The sequence below is a fragment of the Buteo buteo genome, chromosome 2 (assembly GCF_964188355.1).
Source record: "Buteo buteo chromosome 2, bButBut1.hap1.1, whole genome shotgun sequence".
NCBI classification, from domain to species: domain Eukaryota; kingdom Metazoa; phylum Chordata; class Aves; order Accipitriformes; family Accipitridae; genus Buteo; species Buteo buteo.
The window spans coordinates 23459695-23485760 of NC_134172.1; the positions used below are offsets into that span (position 1 = coordinate 23459695).

A 26066-nucleotide genomic window follows, 5' to 3' on the forward strand; every position below is an offset into this window, starting at 1 on the left:
CTAACCATGTCCTGGTTTAGCTCTTTACTATGTTTGTTAAACTTGATAGCAACCACGAGCAAGTGTACGTAACTCTTACATGATGGAAATAAGTTCAGGGAAATGTATCGCTAGCTACAAACTCACCATTGTCTGCAGAGTCAGGAGCAGACCAAAGTTTCTTCAGTCACATCAGTAAAGGATGAAGACTTAAGTACAGAACCTAGTTCTGCAAAACTCTGTGCTTAAGTCTTCATCCTTTACTGATTCTTTTCCTGCTTATGAGTTGTGCATGGGATTTCTGGAAGATTACATTGTAAAGCCCAGATATATGAACTCATGCTAAATAGAAAGCTTCACTGTATTTCTGTTGGATGAACAGCTGTTTGAGACAAAGTAGTGTTTAGGTCACATTAACCACAGACCCATTTTCAGAACTATACTTAGCCCTTTCAGATAAACTAATGCGTTAAGAGTATGGGACAGCGACAGAGTACTGTTGCTTTTGTTACATAGACTTGGCGCCCATTATCAATACTAAGACATGTAATTAATTAGCCACCTTTGATCTTTCAGGTGGGGGGGAAAAGATAATTTTGAAGCACATCAGTAATGCTGAAGTAAAAAAAGCTTTTCTTGTACAAAGACTGTTTTGGCTTTGTTGTGCAGGCAGGGTTAGGGACCAAAATGTGGGACACTGTGGTTCACAGGTGGTCCCTGGTACCAAGTTGCTAATTAAGCATCTGGAGCTTGTTTGGCAGGGAGCTCCCTACATGAAGCGTAGACTTGTGGTACCCTAGTTACACTGCTTCAGAGAAGTCTGTATGCAGATACTTTTGGTGCACATCGTGTGAATTGATTTAGCATGGGGATTTGGGGCCTTCAGTTTGAGATGGAAGTTAGCGGAGGGAGGAATGATGACTGGTTTCTGTCAAGTTAATTGAGACCTTCTTGCTTTTTCAGTTAGTCTGCACTCTGGCAGAGAAGGCTTAAGTTGGGTGTTTGGGTGGGGTTTTTTGCCTTTTTTTTTTTTTTGTCATCAAGGTATTTGCTACTTTCCATCTGGACAACCAATAACTTCGTCCAAATATGCCTGTTAAAAAAGTAATGGATAGGTATTACCTCTGAATTTTAGGTAATGATTTGAGAAAATGTTAAACTTGCTTGTTTTCTAACCCTGTCAACTGACTCCTAATGGATGATCTTCTAGTATAGATTGGGTGTTTTGGGTTTCTCTGGCTCTCAGAACTGGCAGAGAAGCTAGATGAGTCTGGCCTTGTGCCTTCCCTTGTAGGTGTGTTGGATATCTTTCCAGTGCAATGCAGTGTTAAAGCTTGCCTTTTCAGAAACTGTGTTTTTTCCGTGAAATAAAGATCTTTGTTAAAAACAATCATCATGATTCATGCCCAGTGACTGTTCTTTCACAGCATCTTGTCTTTAATGAGGGCCACTAGTAGATGTTCAGAGATAAGGGTAAGTTTAGGTTATGATTGGAGGGAACATGGTGGTGGTGTTTTCCCTGTTTTTGGTTATTTGAGGCTTAGGGACTTACTAGGTTGGAGGATACTAATGAGTTACTTTGTTCAATAGCCCATGATAGGGATTTTGTCTCGCATAATTATTTAATGGTTGCAAATGCCCCTCCCAGAGCAGCCAGTAACTCTTAAAGTAAGCTGCTCCCTATAGTCTTGGTTATTCTTCAAGAAAAGGACCAAGCCTTGTCCCATTGCATTTTTTAGTACTTCCTGCAGAGTGGCTAGTGGACTGACTGATACTTAAGCTTTCCTAACTTAAGTCACATAGAATTAATGCAGACACAAGGATTTGGAAGCAGTACACTGTGTAGCATCTGCTCGGTGTGCCAATCCCTTTCCTGTAGGAGCAGACCTATTCTTGTCATGTGTGTTTAACAAAAAAAAATAATAATCATAAGTGTTCATAGAAAACTGGTGTTATATGGGGGCAGAGAGGAGAAAAGGGAAAGAGGAATATATGCCCTGGCTTGGACAGGATTCTTTCCTGGCTTCTCCTCCCAGTCTAGTGAATGACTTGCTATGATACAGGGCAGCCACTCATATTTTCTTTTGCCTTGACTTCCACTGTCTGTAGCAGTTGTGGGAGAGACAAAACAGACCAAACTTGCCTCTGTCAAATACCAATGTCTCTTTCCAAATCAAGATGAAATACTCTTCCTCTCTGGGTAGAGATTGACACTCAGTATCTGAAACTGTCTTAAACTAGCTTAAACCTAGAAGCTTGACAACCTCTATAAGTCTTCCCACTTTTGTGTTTAGTAAAGGGAGAGTGGAGTTATCACCTTGTTTATAATGTGTTTAGATTCACAAAGAAAAGTTCAGTAGTCGCTGAACCACTGCTTGCTCAGGAGTTCATTAATGTCATTAGAAGCTGAATTCTATTTTTGGAATGTTCCTCAGATCCCAGCACTTCCGTGTTTTCTCCCAGTGACTTAAAGTACAAACTAGAATTGTGCTACAGGCCTTCAGAGCATCTGAATTTTCAAGGCTTTCAGAAATGTAATATGAGAAAACTCTTTTCAAACATGTTCTGTAGGAAAGAAATTTCATTTGAGGCTAAAAACATCCCTTGATCTAGGTTTTTTGTGCTATAGCTCATCATAGTAATGCGAAGACTGTGTAAAACAGTTAAACTTCAAAGGCTTTTCTTATTGTTGAGGGATGCAATAAAACAAATGATTTATGATGACTTTATACAGCCATCAACAATTATGAAGTTGTTCTTGGAGTAAGGACCAGTCTCTAATATCTCATTTATGTATCTTTAAGTGATTGAAATGGGGAAGCTATGAATTAAGGAATTATTTTGCCCAAATAACTTGAGACATCTGCTGCTCTGTAGTCTTGTCAGGGAAGGAATATTGGATGAAATCCTATTTACTCTGTAAGTGTTAATTTGCTCTTGTTATCGTTCCATCTGTAAGCTATTCATATTTTACATAAAGTACATGCTTGTGTGGTAGAAATTAACATGCCTAGAATTATTTATCAGAATGTTAGTGTTGATATAATTGTCTGTTCCGAAAATAACCAAGGCACAGAAGATGGAGGGGCAGGCTACTTGTAAGTTATTTTGTATGATAGTGTAATGCTTGTCCTGCGTTAACTTCCTCCGATGGAACAGAAAACGTCTTATCTTGGTTCAGCAAGGTCTCTGGAGTCTTCCTGGTTTGGTTTTTTTTCCCTTAAAAAAACAAGAGTCCTGTCACCTAAATATTTTATGTAAAGCTAACTTGCAGTGCATGGTAGCCGTATATGAAACGGCTTGATACTAAGGCCGAAAGGGAAGAGCTTAAACATTCCTCCCTTGACCCACTCCATTTTGAAGCAATGATGGGACTGGGACCATAATGAGAATTTGTAATTACTATGCAAGTAAATTGCTCTGGCAAAACGGTAGTATCCTGACCCTCAAACTTCTGTGTGGATATTTGGTGCATTCTTGAAATCAAAATAACTTACCGCCTGTATGCTAATTACCGTAATGTTAACAATAAGGCAACCGAGGTCTGCAGTCCTCAAGTGCAGTCCTTCTTAGTGTCTAGGAGCTCCTCCGGTGGCATCCTAGAGAGGTTATAGTAATTTCCCTGTGGGAATCGTGGTGCCCTTTGAATCTCAGGGGACTGGCACTCGGGGTGAATGGTCTGACCTGTTGAGTGATCCTCAGTGAGTCCTGCTAGTTACGCTTACCTGAGCTGCCTATGTCCAAAGCAGAATGGCCCCACCAGGCCTCCTTCAGCTTTGTAGATATTACTTGGGGATGTTAATAAGTTGCTTAAGACAGATGTCTTTATCAGAAGAGCTGATAGTTCAGTTGTCATGCAGAATGGACTTATATATAGGATGAGGAAAACCACAGTCAGCTGTTTCCACAGCACAGTCCTCCTCACAAGAGTAGGTGACTGGCAGCGTACTGGAAAACTTGGTATTTCCAGGGGCTGATTGTTTAGTACAGGTCAGTTTAATGTAAGTGAGCAAATTCCCCTACTTGTAAGGAGTGACCAAATGCCACTTTATGTCTAGGCTCCCTTTCTTAAAATGCTTGCAAATCTGTTTCTGAACTGGTAGACCTTTCAAGACTGAAAATCTTTTTGTCTAGGTATGGCTAAAATGCTGCTGGAAGTAGTTCAGAGCACAGATGCCTAAATCTTTGCTCTTTTCAAAATAGTGGAATCTTACCTCTTTCATTCCTTTGGGGGATGACAGCCTGCTTTGCACATCAAAGGTGCAATGGGATTCTTTGTCACACATCAGAATGGACTGACATAGTGGAGTTTCAGACAAGATGTCTAGGCTTCAGTCAAATTTGGACAGTAAAGTCCATATTGAAGTGTCTTTGGTCTAGGGATTTTGGCCTTGAAATTCTTGACATTGGGACTTTGTTCTATTCTGTACAGACGTGAGAAGAAACCCTGCTGAAAATAGGCTCTGTTGAAGAAGACGGCAATGTGACAAATACAGAGAGGGAGTAGTGAGAATAATGCTTGTAAAGGCCAGCAGTACACATGGCTTCATGGTTTAGTTAGCAGGCTTACCTTTAAAAACTAAATATGCACAGAACTTTTTATGATATTTAAATTCAGCAGGAGTTTGCTGTTCAGAAGACCCGAGTCTGCAGCCCCAAAGCTTAATTGCCCTTGAGTAACCATCCTCACTTCCTATGTATACAAATGATGAAGTCATGGCAGGAAAGGTTCACCATATGCATACACATGGATTAGATCAGGGTCTGTCTCAGTTCTCTGTTAGTAAAACACTTCCTTTTCTTACTCTTTTGTTTCTTAGTTCAGTTTGTAAGTGATCTAGAGCAGATACTTGCATGTGTTCTACTGTCTAGCGCTTAGTGCAGTTCAGTGACTTTATACTGCTGTGGTGTAAGTTGTGTGCAAGTGGTGTCTCCTCATAAGCTGGCTTCTTGCAGGAGTTATAAATTTTATTTGGTATGTTTTTTCTTTTAAACATTGAATTACATCTTGAGCACAGAAGCAGAAAATCTTAAGCACTTCTTTTAGTCTATTTCAGTCGTCATTCTGATTTGTATGCTTTAAATGGGTGTTTCACTTAGTGGGGCATAGGGGGGTGGGGATCAGGACTACTTCCTTACCACTGCCTTGAAGAGTTTATTTTGATAACCTTGGACATATTTAGCCTTAGTGTTAACAAATAATCATTTATAGAAGTCATATCCTCTTCATAGAAGAGGTGATTTGTAGACAGAAAAGAGTTGAGAAAGGCCTATCATATTGGTGGATGTATGAACTAAATTTGAACCTTTCATCATGTAGTTTCTCAAATCAGTCTAGCTGCTTATTAGAAGGCATGTAATGTGGATTGCTGGTTCTAATGCAATGAAGTTCATTATGGACTCCAACAAAGTAAAGAACAGATTATCTGAATTTTGGATTCTGTCCTGAAGCTGGCAAAGCTCTGTGCAAAGCTGGAACGAACTGGGGAAGGCCACAGAAGTGTGGTGACAGCTTCAGTCTTCATTCTGCTTTAATATATCAAAGGAAGCATCAACTTCAAAGGAAGAAAGAAATAGCACAAATGTTCTCTTAGAACTCACTCTGTGCCTGGCTGCCCGATTTGACTTTCCAGTCCCTGCACCTGCAGTGCAGCGTGGGTTTTGCAGACCTTCGCCTGGCAGCAGCAGTGCAGGGGTCCCACATGTTAGGAGTCCAGTTGTCTGTCATGCTTGTGGTGAGGTGCTGACTTTTTAGTATGGAGCTGAGGTGGTGTTAGTTGGTCTTGTTCTGTTACTTTAGTTCAACTTCTCTGCTTTAAAAACAAATCGTAAAGTGAGGTAGAAGCAACTTGGTACAGTATCAAAAAACAATAATGGATTTTTTTTTTTTTTTTTTTTTGAAAAAGCAGCTTAAACAAAATCTTTACTTTCCAATGCTACGGTCATGGGAAGGGCAAAGGAAAAGTTCTGAAATGTTCCTGTACACCAAAACTTCAAGAACAAAGCTGGAATGCCATTTCCTGATTCTGGTGCCTGCAGCCAGAGCCCTGCTCTTTGTAATGCTCCACACTTCAGCCTTAAAGGCACTCTTCGGTGTCCTTAACATGCGGAGCTACCTTACATGCAGGCACGGTGAGTTGTAAAGGCGTGGTGACGTAGCTAGTCTTCACCATTACCACTGTGAGAGGGACTGAGAGTACAAAGCTGATGGAAGTCTTTGGTACGTGTTGTGCGCTTTTTCCTGTCTTTTTGATAAACTAGAACTTATTTGAACATTTGAGTCTTGGGGAAGATAGGACTTGACTAATTGGATCTTTCCTATATCAGCTTATGAGGGGGAAAAGGGCCCTTTTGGACAGGAGGACATTATGTGGATAGGCACACAAGCCGTTTGAATTGTAATGCAGAAGATAGCCATTACTCTTCTTGTGGGGTGGCAGGAAACTGGCTAGGGCAGAGTAGGTAACTCCGCTGCCTGGTAGGAAAATCATTGCTTCTCTTTAAATACAGCGGAGCAAGGCTGACTTCTTGTTGATGCTGGTGAGTCTAGGCAAAGCCTCAGAGTTCTAGAATGACTTGTTTCTTAAGTTAAATGCAGGAAAATACGGCTTTTCCTGGCATTGGATGCGGCTCTGATCTAGATTAAGTTGCTGTGGAGGTGGAGACTAGAGCACTTCTCATCTCGGGGTGCCAACTGGTAGGGTTGCCCTTCTAGTGGTTGTGTTCTTACTAGTCAGGCTTGGATAATAAAGGGCCTGTGAAACATTGACTTTTGCTGAATGTCACAGCTATTAAAATATCTAAACCAGGAGAAATAAACATGTGAGGAGTACTTAGGCACTTGTTCACAAGCTTATAACTATCTCCAGTATCTTCTCTTATTTTTTTGTGTAAGTTGCATTCCTATATTTAGCTATATATGTAGCTATATATGTAAGGAGTCAGTAGTGTTAAATGGTTGCTTATGGTTCAGATGCTGATATGCCTTTTATGTTTTTAAGCTTAGAGCTCTTTGTGGAAGCTGCTGCTCTTGTCTACCCTTCAGTGCTGTATTTTCTACAACACTCTTACAGACTGTCTATGGGCTTCTTTCTCTGTCCTTCTGTTCTGCTTTGTGAGGTGGTGCAGGCAGTACTTAGACTGCTCATATTTTAGGACAAATTTAGGGTGGGTACACTGTTTCTTCCTTTCTCCTCCCTGCCTTTCCTTCCTCCACAACCTGCAATTGCACAAGGAACTGTGGTGATGCCTTTTTTTTTTTTTTTTTTTACACTGCACTTTCTGATCTGCTTCTACCTTTGAGTGACTGCTTTGATTCTGCTAACAGGTTATATTTGCCTGTGGTAAGTCATGAGCTTTCAAGGGTTAGCTGAAACAGGTTGCTATATCAGTAAGTAAAAGCTCTCCAAGCTGTTTCTTCCAACTTGCAATTTAGTAAGCATTGATTAGCATGGCCAGTTTTCACACATGCTCACCAGGATATCTTCATTCCCTATGGCAGCAAGGCCCCTGTGGGCTGTCTCTGGGCTAATGTTAGTGATGTTTGTTGCTTGAGGAAAGCTCTGAGGGATGAGAGATGTAGCACTGCAGCTGTCCCTCAGGCTGGAAAAATTCCCAGCTGCCTAGGAGGGGCAGCAAGGTAATTTCTAGAGCTGTTTTGAAGAGGGTGCACTGGAAGTAAGGAAAATGTGTAGGGGAGGAAAATCTTCCCATTTTTCTAGTTCTGATAAAATACAATAAACTTTTTGGGGGGACACACAAGATGTTTGAGAACTCCTTCAAGGTGCGAGTTTCTCCTCTGACTATTTAGCATATTTTTCTAATCAGATACTGTTGTCAATTGTCGGCTGTGGAGCTTTTAGGGAAAGCAGTAGTGGTGTGAAGGGTGGAAGTAGGTAAGAAGAAATGTAAAGGGTGAAGTGTAGGGGGAGTGCCAGTTTCTGCAGCTGCCTGTGCCCCACGCTCGTTTGTTCATTAAAGTGGAGTCTGAGGGGCTTTGATCAATCAGATCATTCAATTAATTTCAGTAAATATTGTGTGTTGTCATCTGGCCATTCGCCACACAACAATGATGCTAGTGAGCTACTGTGCTTCATGGATGCGAGGCTGTAAATGCAGCTATTGGTACTTGGGACTTAAATCTAGCACTGACTTGATAATTAATTGGGAACATGCGGAAATGTAATTGCTTGTGGCATGTGTTCTGGTGGGGTAAATGTTGGAGTACCTATCTGTTTTTCCTTGGGAAGGATTCAAAGGGTGGAAATGAGACAGGTGTCTGGGTGCCCAGAACCAGATCTGTACTGGGACGCACTAGTCCTCACTGCTCGACTCGTGTTTGATGCAGTAACAGAAACGTGAAGTAAAGGGGCAGAGGAGTGGCTGGGTGTGTCCCTAAGTCTTGAGCTTGTCTTGCTTATTGTGACAGTGCACATGAATCTGGAGTTACTGGAGCAGAGAGGACAGCTTGCCTGTTTTAGCTGAACCAGCTACAAGCTCTCAGTTGCCATGTCCATAAACTAACGTCTTTCTCTCTTCATTTGCAGTTACGTTGTCTCATATCACGCAGCTGGTTCTGAGTCACAACAAACTTACAAGTAAGTATACTCCTAATTTTGGACTTTATTACAGGCAGTTGAGCAGTATTGAAAAGCTGACATTGATAGTTTGATTTTTTTTTTTCTGTTTTTTTTTTTTTTTTGTAATAGAGCACAATGTCACTGTTAAGAGTGCTTCTTGGTGAAGCACTTTAAAAAAATAAAGAGAATGAGAATGTGACTTAGCAGCCATTGTTCAACATGCCTTTCCAATTTCAATACAGATCTGTCATGTACTGGAAGATCTGTAATTATCAGTCTTGTTACCAGTTCAGCCAAAAATCCATTCCCTACCATGGCTCTGAAGTCCTTCTGTTTCGGTGAGGACTTCTGGATTTTGGTTTTTTAACTGTATCTGAAATGATGCAGTTTGCATTTTGGTAGATAGATAATTAATTTGACTGAAGCAAGTAAAAATAAATTACAACTCAACTGCATTATATGTATAACCAAACATATGTGAGTAAGGCCAACTGAATGTGAGCTTCAGGCATGAAAGTCAAGCAGTCTACTTCTGCAAAAAAAAAAAAAAAAAAATCCTTTGAGTGTAAGTTGTCCTTTGCTTGTACTGCCCACATCACCTTCAGTTACTATGTTTTGGATCCTACTTCCCATATTAAAGAAGCTCTTAAGTGAGGTGTTGGTGAATAACATGTCATGAGAGCAACATAAATATGGGACTCAACTTAGTGGAGGCAGATATCAGACTGACTTTTGCAAGGCAAAAAAAATATTTTTTTTGTAGGAGAATGCTTCAGGCTTACTCATCAGTGTCTTGTGCAAACGTTCCTGCTGCTTGGTTGTTGAAAGACAAGCAGTGAGCTTCATCTGGTCCCTGTTACTGTGCATCTTCTAAAGAGAAGAAAAGTGTTGGTATTGTTGGTGTTCTGCTTGTCCTTGTCTGTTCTCTGCATGTGACAGTGGATTTCTATTTCAACCAGTCCTTCCCTTTTTGGAACTGAATTTTTTAAGAGTGCATGAAATGGGGAGGGGAATGGAACATGCAAAGGGAGCGCGTGTTGATGAGATGACTGGGTAGGTGCTTTGGCATGTACCAGGCTGTACCCAAGGAAAGCTCTACAAATTGAGATGGGTTTAAAAAAAAGCAAAACCAAACAGAAAAACCCCTAGCAAACAAACCAATAAAACCCAGCCTATTGAACTCTAAACTACTTGCTGCACAAGCTGTAAGATGGTATGTGTTATTTAAAACATGTATTAATGCGAAAATCTCACTTAAGGCTCTGAGCATTTGCAGAGGATTAAGTATGAGGGAAAAAATTAAAATATTCTTAGATTCTAGCACATAAACACTTCTACTCTGGATGCAGTTTATTGGGTACTAATGCGTAGCTTAAAGGGTTTGTAGTAGTATAAATAGTTAAAATTATGGGCACTATATGAGTGGCTATGAGAAGTATGAATTAGTTATTCTAGGCCCTGCTTCTGATTGCATAGTGTCCTCTAGACTGGCATCTTGCTATTTGTTTTTGTCCCTATTGTAGTTTTCAAAGAAATCTCAATTTATTTATAAATACGACCAGCAATTTCCAGCCATCTAACATGTAAATGATAACTGATGGGTAAATTCATGGGAAAATTCAGGCAGGGAAAATCATAAGCATCACTATTAAACACACAGCTGTACCCCGGGTTTAGAAAGTCATGAAGTTCTAAATAGCTGGAAGCTGAGAGAATGTTTTTGGAAAAAATGATGGTAAACTTGCTTTCGGCATATTGCGATCTGGCATCTGTTCCCAGCCACTGATGGAGTTGGGCTACAGGGCCACCCAGCTGGTGGCTTTTGTGTTCCCTTAGGTCACTGCAAGGAGATATCTGTCTCTCAACTTGAGCTGTTTAAAAGCTAGGCAGTTAATTGTATCCAGCCACTTCAGCTTTCTCTGCAGCTTCTGGAGGGTTGCGGGCGCCTTGAGATAGTGGTTCATTCTGCACACCTCTATCTAATGCTTGTGGTCAGACAACGCATACAAAGTTGGGTACCTAGTGCTGCCAGGCAGAACTTCTCTCTGGTGCTGATTATTTGCTCTGGTATCTTCTGTCTGAATGGCTGCTTACCTGGCACAAGGATGAAGCAAGTTGTAAGCATTACTCTTGGTAAACTTGACTATGCTTTCTCTGGGATTTGTAAAAATCCTACAACTTCTGAAAGCTAACATACTTCCAAGGACTTAATAATCTCTTCCATGTGACACCTTACAAATCTTAAATGTACCTAAAGGGTGAGTTCAGCTGAACACACAGCTGGCTGGGCAGGTAGCAGATATCTACCTTGCTCTGAGGAAGAGAAGACAGGCTGAAACTCCTGCAAGGAGACTTGCATCATGGTAAACTTGACTGTCTGAGAGCTGAGCCTGGGGAGGGTGAAATGCTTCTGCACGAGCACCAGAGTTAAAAGCTAAGTAACTAACCTATGTCCTAGCTCTGTGTCTTAGCTGTAGACCTGGCTAGGGAAGGAAAAAGATAGGGTAAGAAGAGGTGTCCAAGAAGGATGTGTTCACGTTGACTTTAACTATTCGAGAAAAAAGCAGAGTACACCATTTGTTTAAAGCAGTTTTAGTTTTCACAATACCAGTATAAGGATTGCCACTACTCTAAAATTGTGTTAGATTAAATCTCAACTTTTAATTACTACTTTCTTCTGAAGTAGCCCTTAGATCAGCAGGCTGCAAGTATATCTGTTCTCTCAGCCAAGGGATTCTGTCAGCCTTTCTAATTGCTATGTTTGGATTTCTTTTATGGGAAGGTAAAACCACTGCTTCTCCTGAGAAGTAGCTCATCAAGTCTGTAACTTACTATTCTTTCACAAATTGATGTAGACATTTAAATAGACAGCACGCATTTTTAAAAGGCTAAATTTCAAGTTCATATTCTCATATTTGACACTGTTGACCTAATCTTTTAAGCTATGTAATTAATTGTCTTAGCAGATTGTTCTTAAAATGACTAGGAAGCTGGTGGCAGTGACACTTGACATGCTACACTAAGGTCATATTAGCATCTTCTACTAGTTTTCTGCCATTTAAATGAGTGTTCTGCTTGCTTTTTTTTCTGCTGTTTAGAGTAAATATGTCTATCTGGAAGAATAAATACATGTAAAAACTGGATATGCATATTTTTATGTAACCATAGTTCATATTTTTACCAGCAAACTCTATTAAAAGTAAGTAAAGTTTCATTAGCAAGGATGAGGACAGTACCATTAAATCCATCACATTGCTTAGAATATTTTTGTGGCATGGTTTTTGTTATTATTTTTAGTATGCCATTCATACTGTTGGTGCTTGTGCATTTACATGTCTAAATCATTCATTATCAGAAGTACTCAAATCCACACTGATTTTTCTGGAGAATCAGAGGCTGGATTTTTTCCAGCTGTCTGGTGCTGTGCTAATGGAAGATTCTTGAACTGGCTGCTTCTGCTCTAGGTAACTTCTGAAACACTTGAGTCTGTCCTTTGCTGCTTGATGAGAACTTTTCGTGCTTCAAAATCAGAAGCAAAACTCTGGGGGAAGCTGAACAGCTGCAATTCTGCAGTCTTGTTGAACCAGTTGCTGCCTAAGTGGCAAACATGGGTTGATTCCACTTTGGGGTCTCCTTTGACAATCCAGTTGAAAGCAGAGGGAGAAAGTGAGTGTGTTTTTTCTTAACTCAATGTAGACATATGGGCCAAGCCTTCTATCCAGTATACAGCTGAGAAACAAAATTAAAGACAGTCATGCTTATGTTATTAGCCTGCATAGGTCGTCTGATCCTGACCCAGGTGTCTTTTGAACCTATTGGCTAGCTTCAAAATAAATGGAATAGAAGTCCTGACAAATGTTCATCAAATTTGTGGAAATGAGTGGCTGAATGATAGAGACTTCCCCTTCAGTGTGGTGGATTAATTTGGGTAGATGTGACCAAGTTGTCTTTGTTCCATGTCATTTGATGGTACCTGGGGGACATACAGGTGACATTCACCTCCTGCTCAGTGGGATTGTTAATAGGACATGAATGGTGGTAGGGAATTAGGGTAGCTGTGCTGGAGGGGTACGGAGGGAGTTGAAGCCACAGGACATACTTCTGTAGAAACCATGCTTGATCAGTGTGGTCAATCACAAATACTGTTTCCACATCTTTTGTGCAACAGTAATAATTTTTATGGGTATCCATTCTACTGTTTTGTGCACTTCTACTTAGGACTGCTTCACCCAAGTTCAAGTGGAATGGAACTTCTCTCGAAGTCTGCAGCAATTCTGGGCACTTGTTCTTTCTGACACTGCTGTGTAGGACGAAAGTGAACTTAAGGTGTTGGTGTAGATCTGCGTGTTTTGCAGAGCCAGCCAGCATGTTTTCTCTTACATTGCTGTTCCATGGTTGATGCTGGGGCGGCCATGCCAGTTGCATGTTTTGCTGTGCTTGGTTTCCAACAGTTTGGACTGTCATGAGGCTTCTGAAGTTTTGTGTTAAGGAGTTTGTCATAGAAGTTCTTGAAATCAAACTTTGTCCTACTTTGTTCAAACCTCTTCAGCTACAGTTTGTGGTTTCATAATGGTTCTGGGGTACAAGTTGGGAATTGCAGAATATTGGATGTCCAGGTAGCCCAGGTCAGGGAGAGGAAAGGCATGTTGCCAAGCTTGGCCGTCTTTCCTACTCTGGGACTTGCCCCATGTCATTTCAAGCAGAATGGTTTGGAGCTCTGGGAGACAGTGTAAAATAGATGAGTGAGTATGAGGTTTTGGGTTTTGGTTTTTTTTCCATCTGGGAATGAGGTTTGTGTATCACATTGTCTTGAGGGCTTAGCTTTTTTTATAAATTGGTTGCACTAGAACACCAAATGGCTGTCTTTGACTGGAAAAAAAAGTACATTTGCAGGCTTGAACTGAAGTTGGCAGGGTAGATTAGGCTTCACCTTTTGGTCCTCTTATGCCACTAGATTTGTAAGTGAGCAGTAATTGGAGCAGAATTAGCAATACAAACTCTCCCATTTTTAAAGGAAACTGTTTGAGCATATATATTGTGGCTTATCCTTACCTGACTTACTTTTTTCCTTGCAGAGCAGCTTTTGTGAACTATTTTGCCATTAAGTGGTACTGAAACTTGTAGACTTTAGATAGCTAGGCTAACTCAAGGTATTCTCCCGCTGCTTCAAGCATATGCAAAATTTCGCATTCTAGTATAGTGACACTTAATATCCTTACTTGGTATGCTGGTGAAGTTTGACAATTAAAATCCCAGTACTACATCATGAATAGGAAGTGTGCTTGAAGAGCTCTCAGAAGCTTAGGTTAACCCTAAGGTAGTCCAACCTGGGAGTGCACAGAGGGGAAGACGTGACTGGAAAGCAGGCTGGGATGTTAAAGGTTACTTTCAGCATTGACAACAGGTACAATTTACCAGTCATCAGTACGGGCACAGCTATTACACTGCTAACTTGACATGTTTTATTTTCACTTATTTTTGGGATATGCTGGAAGTTTTTTGATGACTTGTAACTACTGTAACAGTTATTTGACTCCCTGAGATGATTAATTGATTGTGTAATCATTTGGAGAATCTATTCAGAGATTCTAGCTTTTGTGTCGTCATCTGATCGTGCCTGGAGTTCGTGTTTCTGCTGTCAGTAGAAATACCGGTATTATACGATTTGTCCATTAGAGGTCACTGTTTAAATATCTTTAGCAGTTTCTTTCGTGGGAAGACGCTTGTGCTCCTGGCAGCAATTCAGCCTGCCTGGTAGGTAGTGGTGGAGAGCAGCTTAGTTTTTGCTATTCTCCTCAGTCTCCTTAAGCTCAGGTGATCCTGTGCTTGCCAGCTTCACCATATTCTTGTGCTGCATTTAAACGTTCTCAAAGGTTGTCTGCTATTCATATCTCACTCCTGATGATTTTTCTACCCTTTTGCTCTCATGCTCTGATTCCTTGCCCATTATTAGTAAATGTCTGAATGATGAGAGGTTGGTAACAACTATTTTTTTCTCAAACCTCGCCTCTATTACCTGATGTCACATTCTCTGTCCTCCTCTCCCTTTCCTCTGAGCTGCTGTCCTATACTGTCCTCTCCTTTTTCCATTGCTGATTCCTTGATTCTTGAGTGTAATCCTTTACTCATCTTTAGTCCTTTCCTTTTTGTGAAGTGATCCATTAGTTTTTTGCTGCTGGCTCCCATTTCCACACCTGAATTTTGTTTCTGAGTTCACTTTCTGATCCTGTCAGAATAGCTGTGTCTCATTAATTGCATTCCTTTGACAGCCACGTAGTCACCCTTTTTATAATCCTTGTGGATTTTGCCTTCTTCCAGCAGAGCAGTTCAAAACTTTTTTTTTTTCTGCTCACACAACTTACTGTTTCTTTGCTCTACCATCACCTTCTAAATTGTCTTGCTGTCTGTGTGTGACCAGCACAGAAGCTTGTCCCTTCATTGCTGTGCTAAAATCCCTTGGTGTCATTTTTATATTGGGGTGTCTCCTTTATAAGTCACCTTTCTGGCTGTACTGTATACCTAGATGTATTGGAGGTAGTCCAAACACAGCAACACTGCATCTGTCTGTCCTGAATTCCTTCCCAGTCTAGCTGCTTTGTCTTCTTCAGACTGCTGAAATGTGTTATGGTGTCTCCCACTGGTATTGTCTGACACTTTGCATTTTGCCTGGTATCAAGTTATTTATATAGCAAACTTGCTGACTTCTGGGGGGGAACTAGATTCCCATATACTCTTTACTCTTTGTTGCTTCTTGTATTCTCCCCTACTTTGCTTCTGCCTCTGCTTCCTTCTGGTAAGTCATTCCACACTGTTGTACTGACACAATATACCCCACAATGGTGCAGGTAAGCTATCTGCTTAGCGAAACTAGGGTTGTGTCCAAAGCACAAGACTTCTGCCTGACAGTGGCCTCTCAACTGTGCTTAGGAGTGGTGCTTTAAATTAACTATAAGCCTTTAATTTTCATTATATATTTTGATTTGTTTTTACTTCCTATTTCTGGTGCAGGGATCTCTAAAGGGAAATATCTTTATGAATGCAGTGCACAGGGGGATGTGAGAAGGAGGGAAAAGGAGATCCCCATACATAATGCCTTACTAAATTTATGACATCTGAGTTCTGCACAAATATTTAGATTAAATACCTTGTTAGCTTTTTTTTTCCCTCCCTGAAAAAAACCCAAACCTTTGGTTCTGAGAAACTACAGATGGTAGAGCATTTTAGCTTTAAATAATATAAATTTTGGTCTTAAGAAACTTTGGGAGAATGAAGCAGAATAATTTATGAGAGAGTTTTGTGCTGTAATGGTATAAAGAGTGCATGCTGAAACTACCCCAATTTATGCGTAAATGAAATTGTCAAAGTTTGTGCTGTATGGCAACAAAGTTAGTTTTGCATAATAAGTAAGCGTACACACTAAATATGGCGCTAGACACAAATCACTTGTCTTTAACATAGTTCTTCAGCAGCTGTTGTCTTATTGAAAGGCATCTGCAAACATATTAACTCCTTTTGTAGTCTCAATGTCTTCTGACATGTTTTAGTACAAATTTCTTGTGTCTTCATGTATCTCCGTTTTAGTACAAATTTCTTGTGTCTTCACGTATCTCCCAATGGCTTAAAATAGCTGTAATTTTTTTTGTGGAAGCCCCATATAAATGATCTTTCTCCATGTGTATGTACAGGTTGTAATGTAAAATTGTTGGAAATCCTGTTGCCAGGTATAGACTATTTTCAAGTTGGCATTTTCAAAGCTAGTGAATGTTGCACAAGTGAACTCACTTCATTAAAGAGCTAATTTTCTATCATCTTAAAGAATTTTCTGTCTAACAAGCGGAATGGAATTTTTTTGTTGCTAATATTGAAGGACAGAGGTGAAAGGTAGATTTGGTCTAGATTGAGGGGAAACTAGATTTAGTTTTATATACTTGGTTTTGTACTCTATTTTCTATGTATTCTTTTGTTCTTCTAGTAATCAATCAGGTGTGTGTTGTTTGAAGTGGATAATGACACAGCATTTCCCTTCAGACCACTCACCCATCTGGCCTCTTTCCATTTTTTTTTTCCCCCTGTGTCAAAAATATTGTAGAGTGAAATAACACTTAGGGCGAAGTAATTTCCTGATCTTTATCTGAGGATGGGCAATTTGTGGTAACATGGTTTCTTTTGTCTAGGAGGAATATCTGCTGTAGCTCAAAATGAAACATACAGTCAGCTGAAGCCTGGGATCAGCTAATGTAGAAGTGCAGGGAGAGCTCTACCATATGGATTCAAAGAAGTTGCTTTAAGTACTGGGTATAGGGAGCCCAAATTAGGAGGGAGTTTAATTCATTCCCAGCTCTGAGGGCTGGAACAAGAACATCATGTGTAAACACGTGTGCTGACTTTGCTTCTGAGCAGTGGTGAGCTCTTTTACTGCAGCCTCTTCCTGTGTGTGTTTAGAGGATGGGCTGGTGTCTCTGATAAACGGCGTCAGCATGGCAGTCTGTGATGCTGAATGGGGGGAAGAGTCAGTTGATCCAAGTAGCAGTGAAAAATAGTCCTATGGGAGTTCTTAAAAACATTTCAGTGATATAAAAAGTGTAAACTACTAATACCGTCCAATAAACCGAAATGAAATTATGGACTATTTGTTTTAGATGCAGTGAGAGCAAGATTTTGTAAACAAGCACTGCTAAAAGCACATGAGCAGGTCGGTATTCTGAGTAAGAGACTGAAGTGACCTTGACCTGTGAGGGGTAACCTATAGTATCGCTTCAAGACCTGATGTTCAGGGCATCTTTGGTTAGTCCGTCTTGTGAACTGCAGAAAGCATGTGAAATAGACTGCAGTAAGGAGAATGTTGAGGGAGGGGAAGGTGAGCATGCTGAACTTCAGCTGCTTTGATTTAACTAAAGCCAGCTACTGTGCGGTAGTGTGAAACTCTGAAACAACTTAAACACCTGGAGGAGACTCACTGAGATTTAGTGAAGACCATTTGCAATTGCATTTGGTGGAAGCCTAATAATAAATCTCAATTTACACTATCAGCTAAAGTTCTGTAGTCCTGTAGAAGTTACTTTTCTTAACCATTCCCTGCTGTTAAAATATCAATGCATACAGATGATCTGACCTGTAACAAGGGGATGTAGCCTGCGTTCTTCAACTGTTGCCTGGTGTACCACATGGGTTTTTTTTTCTCCTGACATAAGAGTAAGATAGCAAAGCATCTTGGATGAACTGTGCACTCCTCACAAAACAATTCTTGAAGCTGAAGATGCTGTGGTCCACTACAGTACTTGCATGTCACACTAATTCAAAAAGCTTGGCTAATACTCTGTTTTCTTCAAAATTATTTGTAGAAATGAAGGGCCATGTTCATATCCGCATTTTTATACCCACCCTCACTTGAACAGTACTGTTCCTTACTGCTGTAAAAAAGCCAACAAACATCAGATTTTTGTGAGCTATTTTGGTGTGGTTTCAGTTCTTTGCTGTTAGGTGGTTTATTTTCAATGTAGTAATCTCTTCCTAACCTTAGCCCATGGTTTCTAGTGTCTCTGCAAACTCTGAAGTGCATCTTAAGCTTTCTTCTCAGAGAACAGATTTGTCCTTTGTCTTCACTAGATGTCACTTGATTCCCAGTATCTTCTCAGCCTTTCTTGTGCTCACAGCACTTCTCCTTAGACTGTGGCTTCTAAATTAAAACTGTTTATTGATAAATTGCTTTGTTAGCCCAGTAGCACATCAGTGAGCTATAATATAATTTAAACGTGTTCATAAGAAAATTTTCATAACTGCAGTGCTTCTGTGGATAATTGTAAACAAGAACTCTGCTGGTTTCTGGAAAGAGCTGAAGATTAAGGAGACAAGTTTGTTTTTAATGTTTTCAGTGTGAGGAAGGTTAGTATCCATCTTTGGAAGAGGTTGGAGGGTGGGCAAAAGGGGAAACTTGAACTACATAGTGTGTAAATTAAGTACTGTATGCTTCACTTGGGATCAGGATTCTCTCCAGTTAACTGCCAAGTATGATATCAGCATGCCTATGAATATTTAAAACGAAAACTGTTGTGTTCTCCCTCTGCTAATTCCTCTTTCATTTTGGTGAAGCTGATTGCTTCTCTCAGTATAACAGAACCCTTGTCAAATTAATCTAAACATGACTCCAGCTCTACGAGTACAGTTATATTGGATGCACAGAATGCATTATATATTTAGTATTCTAAATTCTTCCTCCCCCATGAAATGTGAGTAACATTTCATGTCTTTATGACCTTTACTCTAAGGGATCCTTACTCATTAAAAGTTCCTGTTGACTCTAACTGGATTAGCAACAGTCTGCAGAACTGGGTTTATTATATTGTATAGCCTACAGATTTTACTCTAGGCTTAAGTAGTAGTTTCTTGCTCTTTGCAAGAAAACCTTACCTGGGATCTACAATGGACTGATAGCACTCTGAAAGGTCTGTATTGAGTTCTCCTTACTGTGTACATATGACTCTTGACCAGCTTTTAAATGGAAGAGTTTAATGAGAAACTGGCATAGTCTTATAAATCTCTTCTCTGACAAGTAGTGCTATTTTAATAGCTCTTCTGGATAAATATTCCCTTAGAACCTGTAAAGGTTTGGAGTACTACTGAACGTCATGTTCCTAGGTACTGTGAAATTACTTCATTAGCTAAAGAAACATTCTGAAAAAACAGGGATTCTGCAGCTTAAAGTTTCTAAAGATGTGAATGCCAAAGAAACTAATCATATTTTAAATAAATAAAATTCTTATTTCACTTGATGTCTGCTTCAAAACCCATTGAATTCAATGGGAGGTTTTCTGTAGCCTTTGAATCATATTCATTGAGGAGATCATAAGCTTGCTTGTGCACAGTTTTATGAATAGGTAGGTATTACAGATATGATTTTCCAAGGAGCAGTGGGACAATGTTTATTTTGAACATTCTGTGTTAAGGTATAAATGAACTGAAATGTTTAACTCAGTTTGGATACCATGTGTTCCTCTCATGGAGAATTATATTTTTAGTAAAATCATTTCACTTGTCCAGTTGGGTAGTTTACTGACTCTTGTCACGTTTTTCATCTGAGCTTCCTTGTCTAAAATGTTTTATATTTTAGTTTTGAATTGTAAAGAAAATTTTGATATGGGTGTCTCTTATTAAGAGTGTGTTCAGAAATGTTTGATTTAATGTTGGTCCGTACTAAATAAAAAAAACCAAAACAACCTAGATTTCATCTTTTAGATGAAAAGCAAATGGAGACTTAGTCTTGCAAACATCTGAGTTTGTTTACTTTTGAAGTTGTGAGGATTCCTGTTGTTTTCCAGTGCTTCATAGAAGCTTTTAAGAGAAATAGTCCTGGAGATCATTTGCTGAAATGGAGACTTTCTGAAGCCTGTGCATTTTCAGCTGTATGAAGGGCCCTGCCACCACAGGAGGAATTGTATCGAAACCTAGATGAATGACTAAAGAGTGGCAGAGTGGAACTGGAGGGAAAAAAATGCACCTCCTTTCCTCCTCTTCCATTTTCTGTGTTCTTCCTCCTTTGTCAGAGGTTGGGTATACAAAAGGAGCTGGATCTAGAAGTCAGTTCTAGGTGGTGGTATGAGAACCGCTTGACTTCATGCTTTATGAGAAAGGGTTACATCTGAGACACTTAACTCCAAGCTGTTTTAACTGACTTAAATGTTCTTAGCATCTTGCTCTGCATGATAGCTGCCTTGGATAAAAGGTCCATCTAACCCAGTATCTGTTCTCCAGCAGAGGGCAACACCAGACCTGTAGTAAAGATAGATGTCTGGTGTTGGCTTCTGGTTCTTGATGTGGAGAGAGAACAAAGGTCCAGATCCAGGACACTTAGGTGTGGGGTTACATAGGCATTGAATAGTATTAATCCTTCTTATGTATGTTTTGGAAATCTTATCAGAACTTTTAAACAGCTCCTGCTTATGTAGGAATAAAATGTAATAACTTGCCTTGAGTGAAAGGCTGCTCTGCTGAGAATATATTTTAGTGCCTAAAGAATTGCCACTAACTTCAGGGCAAAAAAGAGCATTTTTTTTTTTTTAAATGTTCTGAAGCATGACAAGTTGCCAATCCTTATTTCCAGGAGTGCGAACAAAGTCCTCTTATTCCTTGGTGTGGAGCCTGTAGACCCTCTCTTTCACTCAGCCAAGCTCTTGAAATCAAGGTGAAGTCTATAGCTGTCATAGTGAATCACTGTATGCATTTTCCAGTATTGAACAAGGCGGGGAGGGAAGCCATTCCTGGTCTTGTGAAGTGAGACTTAATATGAATGGGGTTTCATGATGTGACTGAAGCTTCACAGGAGAATGCAAAGGCATTGGGTTGCCAAATTTTACTAGCATTTGCTGAGGGGGAGTTTAGTTGTTAATGACACTGGGCAGCAGATGGTCTTAGAAGAGTTGTTAAGACACTGTGGATTGTACTGTAAATATGTGGGTGAATGGAACCAGGATGCTGACAGTTCACTCTCACAGCTCATCATGAGAAGGTGACTCGAGTGGAATTCAGTATTGCCAGAACATGAATTTCTTGGTATTTGGCAGTCTGCTATATATCTGGAAAGAATTTTGCAACATAACAGTGGGATGGTAGTCAGGATGCACTTAGTTGTGTAAAGTTCAGAACAGAGAACATTATATGCCTAGTCAACCTTGCTTGACCACTGCTCATCTTTAGACCTGAAGGTACTGAACCTGTGCAGTTTAGCTACAAGACCAGTACAGGAGTTAATTTCAGTCTTCCGTTTTTCTTTGAATCCAAGAGAGCATTCATTCATACTACAAATTAATCTGAATTGTTGGACCAGAAAATAAGCTGTTACAGGAAAAAGTCCTCTCTCCCTTACCACAAGCCTGGTCTTGACCTACTCTTCTGTTTTTTCTTCTCATGGAATGCCTCAAGCCCCTCCATCCAAACCAAAAAATACAATTGTGGATTAGGGCTTTTTATTTTGATTTAACAGGGTGAGACACAAAGTATTTCATCCAAATCCTTTGCTAAATTTTTAGCATTTTTCTCATCTCAGCCTGCTTGCCCATGCAGCTATTAGTATGGCTTGAAGAAAATAATGATATAAAGTATCCTAAGTGTGATTCACAACATGGAATACAGTATGTAGGAATTATACAGATATCAGAAACTTAGCAGACAGTGTGCAAGGACACAGCTCCTATTGTTCACTAGGGACACTTACTCACACCTGTGCCCTGACAAAAGAAAACCAAATTAAAAACCTCTGATAAACTAGCCAATGGAAGTTGAGTTTTTGCCCCGTGTTTGCAAGTGGGATGAGTAGGTAGAATCTGAGATTCTTAACTGCGTAGTAACCCATTGAAACTAGGGTTCTCTTTGATGCTGTGAACTTCAGCACAAGCGTAATCTTCGTGAACAAGTCTCTGGAAGGCGTTTTCTTCCTGTCTTGGTGTCTAGGTGTCATCTTTTTCTGGGTGGTTTCATGGGGTTTTTTTGGATTTTGTGGTTTGGGGGGGGGGGGCTATTTGTGTGTGGTGGTTTTTTGTTTTGTTTTTTTAAATGAAAATAACTGTTCACCTTCTTGCTTGAAATGATTCTTCCTCTCCCCACAGTCTCCTAGCTTAAGTCAGAAGTGAGATACAAGCTTAAGAATCCATTTATTCTTAAGGGAGGGAAATAAGCTGATTTGGACAGGTATTTGACTTAAATCAGTGTTGCTAGTTCAAGGGAGCTCAGTAGCTGTGTCCAGCTTTTTGCTTTGATGTCACTTATTGTTTGGACTCTGTCAGGCTGCTTGGAGGGTGCTTGTCCCCATCTTGTGGTCTGTTCACAGGTGCAGAACAGCTTTGCTGCTACTCCCATGATGCAAGTGGTCATTAGGTAACTAAATCCACTGTGAATAGGACTGCCTGAATATAAGGTGCCCATTAACCAACACTGATTCAACTGAAATGCACATCAGGTGTTGCTGGCTTTCCTCACATGAGGGTAGCACTAACAAATTGTCTCTGTAGTCTGACAGTTTCTGTAGTCCAGCTTCACAGAAAGATCAAAAAAGTTCTGAGGGCTTCCTGTGTTTGTAGTGATAGTATTGTCCTTGGTGTAAGATGTACTTTTTTTAGTTGGCTTTGAGAACTTTCAGTGTCTTGGATAATAGCTTCTTAATTTCTTGATCATCTTGTGATGGTTTTCAGCCTGAATAATTAAAATACAGAATTGACACGTAGGCAGCCAAGCTGACTATAGGTTTGGTAAGTTTGACCTCGTGAACGTCATGCTCTTGTTTTAATGTTCCCAGAACAGAGCTCTGCATTACATTTAGCATAACTTGTAATGTTAAGTTGCACTGTTTTTTCTAGGAGAGTGTGATCTCTTAGACTGTCCTAAAGGCCAAAACCTTCAGACTGTGTTTTTACTAATTGCATCAATAGTATAACTTCAGGAGAATTGCATTTGGTCTCAGCATTGTTTAGTAGGCTTTGACTAAACTAAAACCTGTATTTGCTAATACTTCTGATTCCTATTCTTGCATAAACATAGTACCTATTTGAGAAGAGCAGAAACATTGTTTGCCAGTCCAGTGCATCTCATCAAAGTCAAATTATAAAGTCTAATTTCTGAAATGAAAACATTTTAATACTGGTAATTACTTTTCTGGTGAAATGTTGAGGCTGGAAACAGCTGAATTATGTCAATTAAAATCCTCAGTCAACTTCTGTTTGGGAATAATTTCAAACAACAGTAGTAGTACACTAGTCTACTTTCTGAAGGCACATAATTCTTGCCATCATTGAGTGACAGATACGCATGGACCGGTTGGAAAATACCACAAAGGGAGGGCTATTAAATGTTCAGATTTGCCTTAGTGACTTTATAAAAAGTCTGCTAAAAATCTCCCGCAATGAATATGACCCTCAGCAGTAATATTTATGTAGTGTAATTAGAGTGTTTGTTAGGGATCCTGTTATTGTTCACAATGTAATTAAGATTATAATCCAGTAAATGTGACATACTATAATGTTCTGCTTTGTAAACATTATTGACTCAATTTTAAGACTGAGATTGCCTCATGCCAACAAATAAAAGAAAATCATGGCCTCATAAAAACTTCTAATTAGTTAGATGTGCACTCTATGGGTTCCTGATGCAGTCAAAGTTGAGACTGAACCAAGGTGAATATTGAACACAGGTGCAAGCTTCTGTGCAGGTGGTTTGCCAACCTTCTTTTTTGTTAACCTCCTCTGTCTGCTTAAATCTCACTAGGTTTAAGGAGGAAAAGATGCAAATCTGAATAGCTTTTTAATCTCATCTGCATATCTCATATTCATATTTTGTTTCTGCCTTATTTTTCATGTTTCTAGATAATAACCAGATATTGATTTGTTGGTAATCCAATGTAGCCAAGTATGTGTATTGATGAGTTAGTTATTCACTTATGGGGGGGCTTGGCTGAACAGTTCATCTTTTAGGGCTGAACTTACTTTTGTAAATGTTGCTGTATCTTAAATGGAAAAGAACTTGGATACTAGATTATTTAAGCAGTAAGCAGAATGGGCCATCGCTAAAAATGGATTTTTATTTCATGTTTGCTGTTAAAGACCCTTAATAAAACTGTTGTCTTGGTGTAACTACTTGTATTTTTTCAACTCAAATAGTGAAATGATCCAGGTCTCTTAGGCTCTGCTCTTTTGAGACCTGTGCGTGCTACATGAACTCAGGTGACGGCCTGCTTATCTTTGTTAGTGTCCTGGTTTCAGCTGGGATAGAGTAAATTGTCTTCCCAGTAGCTGGTACGTGCTATGTTTTGAGTTCAGTATGAGAAGAATATTGATAATACAACACAGTTGTTGCTAAGTAGTGTTTAGTCTAAAGTCAAGGATATGTCAGCTTCTCCTGCCCAGCCAGCGAGAAAGCTGGAGGGGCACAAGAAGTTGGCACAGGACACAGCCAGGGCAGCTGACCCAAAGTGGCCAACGGTGTATTCCATACCATGGGACGTCACATCTAGTATATAAACTGGGGGGAGTGGGGGTGGGGGGATCGCCGCTCAGGGACTAACTGGTTGTCAATCAGCGGGTGGTGAGCAATTGCCCTGCGCATCATTTGTATATTCTAGTCCTTCTATTATTACTGTTGTAATTTTATTAGTGTTACCATTATCATTATTAGTTTCTTCTGTTCTATTAAACCGTTCTTATCTCAACCCATGAGTTTTACTTCTTTTCCCGATTTTCTCCCCCATCCCACTGGGTGGGGGGGGGAGTAAGTGAGCTGCTGTGTGGTGCTTAGTTGCTGGCTGGGGTTAAACCACAACAGTTAGTCTATGAGAGCATTTGTTGTCCTTGTCTCTCTATGCAAAGGTCTTTGTTAGTCAAAATATCTTACAGTACTGGTAGTAATTTTCTGAAGAGTACAAAGTGACTGCTCTCAGCAATAGGAACAGATTCCAGATAGGAAGGGTTTTGATATGAACTTTGCTTTTATTGCAATAGCTATTAGATGCTGTTTCTACCATCAGCCACTGTACAAACAGAGCAAAAGACAGGTGTTAGTAGAGCATCTATAGTCTAGGTAGCTTGCTCGAATTGCAGTCTCTCACTGTGAAAACTATCCCACAGCTGTGCCAGCAAACATCGCAGACCTGAGAAACATAGAAGTGCTCAACTTTTTCAACAACCAGATTGAGGAGCTGCCTACACAGATCAGCAGCCTTCAGAAGCTCAAACACCTGAATCTTGGGTGCGTATCCTAATGCAAAAATTTGCTGTAAAAGAGGTACTGTCAGATGTTGTCACAACTGAACCTGAAACTTCTTATTTTTTGCCACTAAATTTCTTTTTGAAAGTGTTTGTGAGGATAACTTCGCAATTATGGCTTCAAAGTGTTTAGCTAGTGTTCTGGATAGTCGGATACTTAAAAGTGATCAAGCACTTACTCTGGTATACTGATAACCATTTAAGGGCAACAGCTACTCACATTCATCTAATACTGAAGTCAGACTTAACAATTATTGAATTTTACTTCCCTAGCAACTGTCTCTTAATTCTGTGGTTGCTGCTTAAGAGCCAGGCTCTATTTTGTGTTCTGCTTTGTAAAACAAACAAACAAACAAAAAACCCCCAAATGCTAATTTTTCCATGTTAACTTAGGACTTTAATTCCAAAGTCCTAAATTTGGGGTTAAAGAAATTTTCAATTTCTATTAGACCTGTAAAAGAAGCAGCAGATCTTTAAATGTGGTGTGCATTTAATTTGAAGAGCTAGTATTGACTGAATTTGAGCCAGAGGCATTCATGTTGAGTGTTCAGATATTATATTCCAGTAAAGTTGTTGATACTTTATAATAGCTACAGTTGCAGAAGGCTTTCTTGAATTAAGAAAATAAATGTGAAGCACAGAACCTTCTTAAAACTAACTGGGCATATTAAGCTACTTAGTAAAGCACTGGTGGGGGTAAGCCTTAGCTTTATAGGCTTCCCATAGAAAGAATGTATTTTATAAATTCAAACTTCTGAACACCTTA

At 39.8% G+C, this 26066-nt stretch overlaps 1 protein-coding gene across 1 annotated transcript in view; it reads left to right on the forward strand.

The window, feature by feature from the left end:
* RSU1 (Ras suppressor protein 1) overlaps positions 1 to 26066 on the forward strand; it is a 112276-nt gene that overhangs the window by 1447 nt on the left and 84763 nt on the right. Inside the window, exons 3-4 of the mRNA XM_075048341.1 lie at positions 8526 to 8576; positions 25163 to 25283. Coding sequence (XP_074904442.1) covers positions 8526 to 8576; positions 25163 to 25283 — 172 coding nt within the window. The remainder of the gene's footprint in view (positions 1 to 8525; positions 8577 to 25162; positions 25284 to 26066) is intronic.